Raw genomic sequence first — 13,058 nt, 5'->3', positions numbered from 1 at the left:
CTTTTTTAAGTGAAAAGTCAATAAACGTTACACATTACGTTACCTATTTTTTATACTTAAATATTTAAATACTTTAAGTATTTTTAATTGTGCATTATCTTGAGCAGCTATATTTTCCCACGCTAAAAGTCTCTGCTTTTTGTTAAATATATGGTCATATTTGCTATAACTTATAAATTCAGCTTTTTTTTCAGATGATGCCATGGTGACTGCGCACCATTGATAGTGCCTTTTTATGGTTGTGGTGTGCGCGTTTAACTCTTAATTAGTCTACTCAGACTTAATTGACCTAACTCAGATCAGCTGTTCTAAAACTGAAAACTCTTTTTAGTTTTTAATATCTCTGTAGAAATTAAAAAGTTTAAACTCCGAGTTGGCTGAACCTCCATACTGAACCAGGCCCACTATGTGGTGTTTATACAGTAGTTACTCTCTGTTTAACTTTTTTTACAGTGCACACACAGTTCAATGTACATTTTCTACTGTAGTTCTCTAATGACATTTCTGAAATTCTAATAAAAATACAATTAAATGTGTTTAAATTAAAGCAACAATAAGAACAGATACAAATTACAATCCATCCATTAAAAGCACAAATTGGTCATCTCACAAGTGTTGGATTAGTGGTTTGTGTTAATTCAATCAGTGCTTAGATAACAAATAATAGAAAATAATCAGTATTTAGATAACTTATTTACTTTAAGTTGTGGATCTAGTATACATCAATATCTAGGATACATCAATGCCAATGATCTTGTTTTTGAACTCAAGCAAACCATTGATCTCTAACAGTTTCCAGCGTGTTATAATTAACTATTCCAATGACAACAGAGCTGTTTATATTTAACTGATTGAAAAAAATAAAGAAAGCCTGTCATTTGTTTATTTTCAGCATGTGCCGGAATAATTTTTAAAGTTTGCTCAAAGACTTTTTTGTTTGTTTCCTCGCTTTTTATTTCATTTCCCCAAACACATTACTAATAGCGATGCACCAAATATTTACCAAACTGTACTTGACCACAGAGTGAGACATTTGAACATGTAAGTTCTCAAACTCGGTGCTGGAGGTCTGGTGTCATGCAGCTTTTAGCTCCAACTTGCCTCAACACACCTGCAAGGATGTTTCTAGAAAGCTTATGCTGCGTCCTATTTCACATACTTAAACTACACCTAAACTACACCTAAAGTATGTACTTTTTTAGTATGGAAAAGTATATACTTTTGAGTGTGTAACAGAAGAGTATGCAAGCATTGGGACATACTACTTCCTTGTTAACAGATTATTATGTTGCTTAGTTACATCTTCTGTCAATCATCTCGACATATCATCCACATTTCTTTCATATTTAATTGTCTACCTTAGAAGCAGAAGCAGGATAATCTGCCATTCGTGAGTCTTCGTGAGTCATGATGTCATATTGACGTTGTACCACAACGTACCCCAATGTCATGGGGACGTTGGATTTTGTTTTTAAATGAACATCGGGTTGACCTCAGAACCCAAAGTCAGGCTGACGTTAATGTCCAACCCAAAATCAACCAAATATCAACGTCTAATCATGTTACACCTTGACGTTGTGTGAATGTTACCACTATGACATCTATCAGATGTTGGATTTTGGTCACTTCCCAACACAACCTAAAATCAACTAAATATCAATGTAATTTGACGTCATTATTGGACATCAAAATAACGTTGTCCTTAGACATTGGCTAGACATTGGATTTTGGTCACCTGATGTCACGACCTAAATCTAACCTACACTGTAAAACCTAACAGTCAACTTTATCAAATGAAATGAGTTTAGTTAACTCAAAATTTACTGAAAGTTAATTCTACTTATTTGAAAAAAGTTTTGAACTCAGTGTTGAAGGTTATGAATTAATTAAATACTTCATTACTTTACTTTACAATACTCAGTTGGTTGGAGCTCTCTTCATTTTTTGTGTTTTACTGTGCTCAGATTGCTTCATTTACTCAAATGGATTAAGTTCACAGTACTCATTAGGATTAGTTTTTGAACTAAAATCGTTTGATGCAATCGGTTTCCTCAAACGGTTTGAGAGACCTTAACTTTTTGGGTTTTACAGTGTAATATTAACGTCTTATGATGTTGTGTGGCTCTTGATATAAGTTCACGTTGTTGTTGCAGATGAAATATAACATGGAAAATGCATTTAGATATGTTTCAGTTGGGTAGATATTGATCAACAGTCATTTAAACATCTTTACCGAAGACTCTCTACTTTACGGTTGGTCTCGCATGCCCGCCATGTATTGTAGTTTGTTTACACTTTACCCAAGTTGGTAGTTCTAATCAAGTTCTCATCCAACATGCAATGTAGTATGGAAGCTTCTACACTTCGAATTTTTACAGGAAAAAGTAAACCATCTGGGTACCTTTGGCATACTCTTTTCAACACAACTATGGTTTGGGACATACTAATTCTATTTTTGAATACTAGTTAGGATGTATAGTATGCGAATTGGGATGCAGCACTAGTAAAAGCTTAATTAGCCAACCCAGGTGTGTCTGATTGGGGTTTGAGCTAAAATCTGCAGGACACCGGAATTTCAGGACCGAGATTGAGATCCCCTGATGTAGTTAATAGGCATTATTTAACATATATTTAAACTTCTTCCTGCAGGGATCATATATGTCTTGGACACCCCGACTGTGGTGGGCATTGCGTTTGCTGCCTTTGTAATCGGAGCCCTTCTGACTGGAGCTCTATGGTTCATCTACTCGCATACAGGTAAGATAAAATCCAAAATGCTTACAAACTAACATATTTGAACTGATCTGACCTCCGTTCTCATTCCCAGCCTCACACTAATTACTACCAAGAGAGTTATGCATCAGGCAATTAATCATGTTGTCGAAACAAGAAAGCAAACATGTACATTTTTGATCAGTGAAAGGGCTTGCCAGTTCTGTTAGCAGCAATATGGTAACAATAACATATTGAGTCCAAGCTCGTAAATATATCCCGTTCGTCAGCAGGAGCGCATCTGTCTTTTCCGTTCTTTCAGGCATTGGAGGGGGGCGAATGTTAGATGGTCTGCAGTATTTTGGGTACAATAGCCCAAAAGGGACTGGAATTCCCCCTGTCCGCTGTAAGGGTGTCTCCGGGCCTCACAGGAAAATGCATATACAATTCTCCAGCTCAATGCCAAAAATTCAGCTCATTCCTCCTCCCTGCATTGCCCTGTTGTTGCCAGGCCAATGACCTCTGTTGACCCTTGAGAGGAAGCGCATGCTCCTTAGCCCTCGTTTCCGCACATTTGCATTCCTGCTCATCCAGCCTCTGGTTTTTGTTCTCAATGCCTTTGACCTGCTACCGTTTCACGGCGCACGTTTGAAGGGAGTCCTGTTCTGAACACTGTTCCAAAATCTGTAGTCGTGTAGGCCGATGATTATCAGTGTGCTGACTGAGGATCAAAGCCGTTTTGGATTTGAGCTATTTCTGGGTTTCTGGAAATGTATATCTTGGACGTATCAGTGTCTTGACATAAAAGGAGTCATGTTTAGCTTTTATTAGCTTTTGTTTTTTATTCCAGAGTCCTTTCAAAAGTATAAATCAGTGTAAATTTTGTTTTATTAATATTGTTGGTATTGAGCCGGGATGACATTATCCAGCTGTGTTCCGGCTCATTGTTTTTAAATAAGACTTTAAGATCTGACGTCCCCAGAGACTGAGTTTATTGTTGTTTGCCGGTTTATGCTGGCACCTTGGATCAGTTTATTATTGATTGTTGTTGGAAACACACTCACTGTGTCCATACTGTATATGCCTACCTCCACATTTTAACGTTAATGAAAATCAGTTTGTTATCTAAGTACAATACACTGTTAAAAAATGATATGACAAAACGTTATGACAACAATTTTTTGCTACTTTAACTTATTTCAACAAGATAATCAGTTTTCATTTAATCATTTTTTGCCAAAGTTAATGTGACTAGAAAAGTTTGATTTAACAAAATAAAATTAAATATATATATATATATAACAGTGTATAAAAAATTAATTCAAAAAGAATGAAAGAAGTCATATATATTAAATAAGTTAAAATTAAATAAAGTATATACTAATAAGTATATACTATATATACAGTCAGAATTTTTACCCCCCCTCCCTCTAAAATATAACCCCCCCTGTTTATTTTTTCCCCAATTTCTGTTTAACGGAGAGAAGATTTTTTTTTACACATTTCTAAAATATAATAGAAGTCTTTAGCATCTTTGTTAGCAGACTTTGGTAGTGTTTTTCTAAGTACATACATGACAAAACCTCCGTTGAGGTTCTGAAATGTCCATTTAATGAACACTTTACTGTCACGTGAGTTCACAGCAGAGGGTTTGTGAATGTGAGTGAAGCGATACAACTTATAGCATAGGTCACATGACAGTGACAACATGGTGAATGTAGTCTGTATTTCATTCATGCTAAACACATTCATAACTAGACTCTAGAATATGCAAAGTAAGTTTTAAAACCAATGTAGTACCTACAATTTTTGGGGGGAAATTTACTTTTAAAAATAAATTAAAGGAATTAGTACTTAGTTACTTTGAAAGTAATGCTTTACATGCCTTTTTTCGATCTGGGCTGGACCTACTTATTTGTAAAATAATAAAGGTGAAAAAAGAAAAGCCCTTTTACACCAAAAGTGAAATTTGAAGTGAATAAACCTCAGGCTGAAGGAAATGTAAAATCATGTCTATAGGAGAGCTATCAATATTGACATGAAAAAAAACAAAGTATCTGGCATCAAATTTAAAAAAGTAACTCAGACACTTTCTTGGAAATAAAAAAGTAATGCGTTACTTTAATAGTTACTTGTAAAAAATGTATCTGATTACATGACTCACGTTACTTGTAATGCGTTACTTCCGACACTGGTCTTAAATCTACTCATTTAAGTTCATAATCGTGTTTTGTTTTTGTGGTTAAAAGGTGTAAAAAGTTCTTCTAATTTCAGAAAATGTAATAAAAATAGAGAGTAGCTGTGGCATACTAAGCTCTTATAACTTCTGTCATGTGTTTCTCATAATGATCCTGATTACTTCATATCAGCCAAGGGCCCATTTAATCACAGCATTATAAAATATTCGGCCATATTACTAAAACAACCCTACATGGAATCATTTTTTGATACTGACATTAACCACAAGTATTTTTCATGTTTGGAACAGCCTAATATATTGAGTCATATCAGATGAAAAATATCAAAACATTGTGGTGATTTCACCCCCTGAAGTGCAGAAAAATGCCAGAAAGAGGCTTTAGTTAAATAAAAGGCAAAATCATGTTTTCTATTTCTGTCAGTCAAACCCACAAAATGATTTTTATCATTTTTTCACTAATGCATTATTTTAGCTTTCAAAGACAAATAGCCTGTAGTGTAGAGCAGAACAGACTTTTGTTATGCCCTTTTAAAGATATATTCTTTTAATAACAACATAGGCTCATTCTGAAAAGAAAAGACAAAAATAAAAGCCAAAGCCAAAAATTAAAACAAATAGCAAAGTTTACAAAGTAAACAACAGGGTGAGAATGTGGTCAAATCTGAAAACGTGGTAAAAATCACATGGCGTGATGGCTTTTCTTTTTCTGGATTGATTTTGAAAACACTGTCGGTTGGGTTAAGGAAAGTGGGTGAGCGCTGTTCAATCGGTGCAAGAGTTTAGATTCTCTACACAAGCCCCGACTTGACCCGATCCGACGGATATGGCTATTTTAGCAACACGTGTGGATTTACAAAGTTGCACAATTCACAATGCGTGTCATGCGCAGCAACACTCTAGCTCCTGCAACAGCATCTCCTCCACTGGTACACATTCCCACTGCACGTGCAAACAAAGAAGCAGTGTGTACGCAGCGCCTATATAGAGCTAAATCAGTCCATAAAAAATCTGTGGGTGTCATCAATGCATTTATTGGGTAAAATTGCTACTTTTTACTGTCATTCAATGTGTTTTTTGTCATTATTCATACAATGTCACTTTAATTGAGCATTAGCAGCATCATAAATAATGATGGTGGCACTGTGCCTTAGCTCTGCTCACGCTCTGCACTGACGCACTGCTTCTGCATGCGGTATGAAAGCTGTAATCTGTTAAAATGGACGTCGAATAAAACACACACTGCTCACTCTCTGCTCACGTGTGCGATGTGAAAGAGGTGATAGCAAATGAGGACTTCCACGATAAACAGACACATGAAGCGGGCTGGCCATGGCAGAAAGGATGATAGTCAGATAGATCCATTCTGAATAAACAAACAATGCAGTTTACATGCTTCATCTGTAAAACAGTAATTTCAAACCTAGTTCTTTCTTCACATATAAGGCATTCAATGAATACATCATTAGGAGTACATAACTATGTACTGTAATATGTATTGTCCCATACATCAGGGATGCTTCTATTTTAGGCGAAGCTACGTGAGGAATGTTGTGGGAGTGTGCTAGAAAACAGCTCCTGTGATCCTGTCACCATCCCTGTCATAGATCACTCTGATAGGTTAAGGACGTTGCCCTCGTGCACACAGAGAAGGAGTTACGCAATGAAGAGACACTGTCGAGTGGACCAGGTCAACAAGCTGCCATCAAACTCTTTCCAACACAGACACCACAACCTTTTTTCCACACACTTGTTCGTGTACTGTTTTATTTAAAGCATGCACAGTGAAAATCTAAATAGTTTGCCCTACTTTAAAATTTGTTTTCTGTTTTAAATACGTCTCAAGCAATGTTTAACAGAGAAGGGTCATTTTCACAATATTTCCTAAATTATATATATATTTTATTAAATTTTTTTCTGGAGAAAATCTTTTTTGTTTGTTTGTTTGTTTGGCTGGCTGGAGTAAAAGCAGTTAAAAAAATGTAAACAGTTTTAAAGGTCAATATTATTAGCCCCCTTACAATTTTTTTTTTTATTCGATTGGCTACAGAACAAACCGCTGTTGACTAGTGATTTGCCCACTTAACCGAAATAGCCCAGTTACCTAATTAACCTACAGTAGTTAAGTCTTTAAATTGCAGTATAAGCTAGAAAAAAGTATCTTGCATAATAACTATTAAGATATTACGGACTATTATCGTGGCAAGACAAAAGAAATTACTTATTAGAAATTAGTTTTTTAAAACTATTACATTATTTAAAAAGATGTGGAAACAGCACTTATACCAGTGGTTTCCAAAGTGGGGGTCGGGAGACAATAATAGCCCTTTTCACACAGTGACATCAGTAAATATCTAGAAAATTTCAGGAACGATTTAAAGCGATGTTCGCACAGGCAAGGACGTTACGGAATGTTTCCTGAAAAGACCATACACATATCCAATCCAAAATACCAGTAAATTTTGACATCATTAACCAGAAATGAGCTCTAAACGGCTGCACTTGTATTTGTAAACGTTTGACTACATTACAAATTCTGTGGATGGAGAAGTATTGTGAACAACTTTGATGAAAACATAAAGGAACACTTTCGCATGTCGAGATGTACATAATATGTGTGTGTGCTGGCGCTCACCAACTGCTTCATGTGCAGACCCGATGCGTCAAGCAACTGAAGGAAGCAGAGCCTGAAGGTAAACAAACGTTAGCTTATCATAAGCATCTTATAGAAAATTACTTGCACAGTTGGCATTGAGAAGGAACATAGAATCGTTATCTGATCAACATCTAGCAGCTAAATGTGTCTGGAAAAATATTCAAAGGCTTTTCTTTTCATAAACATCGCGGATGTGAATCTGAGTGTTCTGATTGACTAAAGTAGACATGTCACATCCTCGCGTTCTAGACATGAACGCGATCTTTCCGGCAGTTTTCCTTCTGCTTTCACACAGAGCAGCATTCCTGCAAATTACGGTAATGTTACAACTTCTCTTTCCGGAAAATTGCCGTAACTAATTTACCGGTATTTTCAAAAAGGGTCTGTTCACACATACAGACCTTTCTGGAAAACTGTCAGTAATTTTCGGGAAAGGTCTGTATGTGTGGAAGGGGCTAATGAGGTGATTGCTTGGTGATTTCCAAAAATATAATATATGTTATTAATCTATTAGAATTACCTTATTTTATCCATAACCTACAGAAGATGAAAATAGTACTTAATCGTTACGTAAATATACAACACACAAATAAAAAGCCAGTTAATATAAAGTTTTAAAGGTTCATTGCACTTTTTTTGTGTTGTCAATATGCTTGTGTTTTTATAGTTCCTATTGGTGTGTGTGCATTGTTTGTATGTTTATAACCACATCCGAGAATAGTGAGCGTCGCAAGTCACTGGAATTGTTATTTTGGGGGTCACAGGCTGATAAGTTTGGAAACCCCTGGCTTAAACAACACTTAGGAAATATTTTAAAAAGGATTCATTTTTCATGGGAGGGCTAATAATTTTGACCTTAACTATATATCACCAACATATATAAGCAGTGTCATGGTGTATGTTTATGATTATCATGATCAGCAGTAAAAAGAGAGTAGTACATCTACAGATAAGTGAGAGTGTAATACACAAGAGTGCTGGATGAGGAAATAGGCTGTTTTTAGCTGGAGCTCTTGGCAGCACATCTCTGGCACATATTAGCAGACGAGGGGCCTAAAAGAGGGAAGCAGACACACGGCCAGTCCAGCTCAGAAGAGAAGCACACACATACATAAACACACTTTCAAATTTGGAAATTATTTACAGATGATTTTGAGAGATTTTAGATTATGTGTAGAGTTGGAGAGCATTCATTGTTGTGTTTTGGTCAAATATAAAGTATGTAAAGTAACCTTGGTATTTGATGAAAAAACTCTTCAGTTCTCTGTCAGGCAAGACATCTACATGCATTCTTACTTGAGGCCTCTGATAAAGGAATGTTTATATCGATCTAGAACAATAATAAGTGAAGACAAAGAGAGAAGAATGTGACAGATGTAAGGGCTAATGCAAAACCTCAGAGAGCAGTCTCCGTGGATGCCTTTTTTGGCCAAATTGAAAGACTTTGCGTGCAGCCTTCTGGGTCATTTAAGTCAATGATGACAAGAAATGTTGATAGTGTTTTATCTAAGTGCCAATATTTATTTCACACCAAAGATAAGTGACTACAGACACAAATGATACAACACCTTATTTGTACTTTGAATAATGCAATTTATTTTGTTTTGACTTTTAGATCTGGCAACCCCAGAGACTGCATTTATTTATTATTATTTAACTGTATAAACTGGCACCTTGGAGATCAGAGTCAGTTTTTTTATTTAAAAAGTGTCACTTTTTGAGTTATTGTAAAATACACTGTAAATAACGATCCGTAGGTCATGACAACAAATTTTGTTGTTACTTTAGCTTTTTTTAAATAAGTAAATCAGGTTTCAGTTTTTCGTTTTTTTTATTACATTATTTTTTAATTAATATTATTTACTTAATGTTTTTAGTCAGTTTAATTGATGTAAGTTCAGCTGACTTAAAATAAAAATTATTAGTAATACCCCCGCTAGGCTTGGGATGATAACCGTTTTCAAGGTATACCAAACCAAATTAGTTATTAATTATAAATCAAAATAATTAAATTATACCAAATTAAAACTATATTACTAACAATTCTACTACTACAGTACTAACAAGTCTTGTTGCGTGCCTGCCAATGTTTCCTTCAGTTTGTTTACTTTTGGGAGTACTTTTACTTTGCAATATCCCCATATGTTAATTCTGACCAATCAAAAAGCAGTTTAGAAATACAATCAATGATACATCTGGCCAATGAGTGATATGGATGTTATCACAAATGTGTGTTAAAAGGAATCGAAATAGCTGAAAAATGTTGCAATGTATAATGTGTTGCCCTAGATCCAGACCAACTGACCCAAATAACACTTAAAAAAACCAAGTGTGTCATCGGTGAAAGGTTGTGGTAACAATTTTGACCTTTTTCAAAATAAGCCTTGCTTAGAGAACGTTTTTTTCAGAATATTTGCTCAGTGTGAGCACACATACCTTTCAGTAAATCGAATCTTGTCAGTGAGATGAAAGTGGCTTAATTTCTTATATCTTACAGTTGAGAAAATTGGCCCAACTGTATATTCAGTGGTATTAATTACTATGTACATACATTTAACTGAATCATTTAGTACAACACACATACATGTTGTGAACATTCATATTTTTACATTGTACTAATATTTAAAAATAGATCTGCTTGTAATAAATTTTTGTAATTACATTTGTAATTACAATTTTGACCCATCCCTTACCTTAATCCAACTTTAAACCTACCCATACCCCCAGACCTGTCCTTTAACTTACCCGTATCTAACTTCAAGAGCACCAGCAATACTATATGAGCACAATAAGTACATTGTATGTATTTATTCTGATGTAAGAACATAATATAAAGTTTGGACTGGTAACAGATTTTACACAAGATTTATAGACAGACATTTTTCTAAGATAAACATTTTTTCACAACGAATTCATGTTGTAGAATTAGAAAAAAAGGAACACTTTACAATATGTGCCATGTACAGTAGTTAATATTAGTTAATGTATTTATTATTAATGTATTTTACATGAACAGACAATATGCAATACATTTATTACATTATTTATTCACGTTTGTTAACATTAGTTAATAAAAAAACAGTTGTTCATTGTTAGTTCATGTTACCTCAGTGCACTGATCAGTGTTAACAACTTAGCATGCATAATGTTGGATTTTAATAGTCCATTAGTAAATGTTGAACTATGATTAACAAATACTTTAAAGGCATTGTTCTTGTTCATAAAGTACAGGTTTTACCAAAAAAGTTATTATAAGAAATATATTTTCAGGCTTTTATAAATAAAGTCACTGTTTTCTAACAGTCACAAATCAGAAAACTTTATCTTCTTTTTTTTTCATGTGTCCCTCAACATCCTCTTTCTCCATGTTTTCAGGTGGCACAGCAGCAGGACAGCAGGTGCCGAGCTGTCCGCCAGTGTCTGAGAACAGCAGCGCAGCTCACAGTATTGGCAGCACACAGAGCACACCGTGTTCAAGCAGCAGCAACGCGTAGAACAGCTGGATTGTCTTCTGCTTGCAGTGCCATTTGTGGAAGAACATGTGAATAAGTAGCACAACAGGCCTTTTTATTTTCATTATTTGAACTGAAATGTTTAGGCTGAGTATACAGTCCTGTTGAAATAAGCTACATTTACAGATGAGGGAAGAAACAAAATTGAGATTTTTTTTCTTTTTTTTCTTGAACTCCACAAGAGTGCTGTTTTTGCCTTAAATGGCTGAGATCAGTGTGAAAATAACAAAGGCTGTTTACAGCAGTCATTATGGCTCAAAGGCAGTCTCCAGCAACAGTTAGTACTGTGAGGTTACATAAGGGGTCTGTCTGGCTGTAAACAGAAATGCCTTGCCAAATCAAGTATACTTATATGGGTCAAAGACAAGACGTCTTGTTTTGGTATATGCATCAAATTTAATTTATAGATGGTTTACGTACACATAAAGCATAATCAAGTGAAGTGTCTACTAAGTTTATAATCACTTTAGTGAAAATGTTTTTTTTTTTTTTTTATTGTGTCTTTCAGCGTAACATTTACACTGTAAAAAATGCTGGCTTCCATACAATTGATTTGTGTTGGGAAAACATGAAGGAATTAAGTTAACTGGTTAGTTTTGTCAAATGTATGTAGATTAAACTTAAAACAATTAAGTTTCCCCCCCCCCCCCCCGAAAAACTCAAGAATTGTTTTGTTTCATGTCAATTTAAATAAGTAGTTTGAACAAACAGCAAATGTCTTTTTAGCAAACTAATTTTTTTTGCTTTAAAACAGGGGTCTCAAACTGCCAACGAGATCCCAACAAAACATATATTTTTGACTCAACATCATTGTGTAGTCGCATATAGCCGCTGGAGATTTTGACCCTCACTTACTTGACATGTAAAGTACTGTACTATATATTCCAACTCAGGCTCATTCTGAAAATGTAGTTCTATGGATGTTTCTGGATACTGCAAAATACGTTCGGGGAGGTACGTATTTTTGCAGGTTTTGTTTTCGCGAATCCACGAGAGGCTGCTGCGTGCGCTTTTTCATATCTCAAATCTCTCTCGCGAGTGCCATTCGTGCTCGCTGTTCTTTCGTAAACCCACCAGAGGCTGCTGTTGACTGACTATCTGTCTGACTGACTGAATGACTGACTGGCCGACCGACAAATCGATTGACCCACTCTCCTTCTTCCCTAAACCCAACCAATTTTATCGATTGACCCGCCCACCCACTTACCTCCCTAAACCCAACCAACAATTTACAAAAGCCATCCAGAAAGAGAAAAGCCCTCATCTGATTTTTATGATGATTTTGGATTTTACCACATTCTCACCGTTATTCAATTTGGACCTGATTTCTGGAACGTGGTCAACTCCTCTCTGCGTCTCAAGTCGGCTGACATACATGACGAGCTAATTGGACAAACTGGTTGCAGCGGGAAAGCCCTCCTCATGGAGGTAAGCTGGCAAGCGCGAAAAGGACCGGCGTCATACCGCCCCGTAGTGTTCGTTTAAAAATTAAATGCAGCCATACGTACCTCCGGCTACATAATTGGCGGTCTCCAGAAACGTCCATGGGACTACGTTTTCAGAATGAGCCTGTGTTGATATATTCAGGATACTTACGGTTTCTCTCAGCGTGTGCATGAGTAAAATTTGACTGCTGGCTAAATTAAACATGTTAAAGTAAAGTTTTACGAATGATATTGAGAAGAACAATTGCTAGTAAAGTCACTAAAGTTACCCAATCTGCTTTCTGCTGTTCTTGCGCTATTTGTTAAACTTTTGGCAACAATTGATTGGGACAGAATAATAATAATTATTATGTTATAGTATTTTCATAGCAATTTAAACTACCCCTTCAACATGCACATTAAGAAACAAAAAGAAAGAGATTTAACTGCATATACTCTGGGGAAGAATGTCTGAGTGCTTCAATTACATCAGGTTTCCACGTTTTTGTTGTGCTTGAATGTTGAAGCGGCCCTCCTATGAATCGTCAGTCACTGAT

The 13,058-nt window shown here is 35.6% G+C and overlaps 1 protein-coding gene across 1 annotated transcript in view; it reads left to right on the top strand.

The window, feature by feature from the left end:
* tgfbr3 (transforming growth factor, beta receptor III) overlaps positions 1-12,748 on the top strand; it is a 253,478-nt gene extending 240,730 nt beyond the window's left edge. The window contains exons 15-16 of the mRNA XM_056459804.1: positions 2,650-2,757; positions 10,941-12,748. Coding sequence (XP_056315779.1) covers positions 2,650-2,757; positions 10,941-11,059 — 227 coding nt within the window. The 3' untranslated portion in view covers positions 11,060-12,748. The remainder of the gene's footprint in view (positions 1-2,649; positions 2,758-10,940) is intronic.
* Positions 12,749-13,058: the final 310 nt, after the last annotated feature.

Source organism: Danio aesculapii, chromosome 6, assembly GCF_903798145.1.
Source record: "Danio aesculapii chromosome 6, fDanAes4.1, whole genome shotgun sequence".
Lineage (NCBI taxonomy): Eukaryota > Metazoa > Chordata > Actinopteri > Cypriniformes > Danionidae > Danio > Danio aesculapii.
Note: the sequence above shows the minus strand (reverse complement) of the source record. Positions and strands in the feature narration are given on the sequence as shown.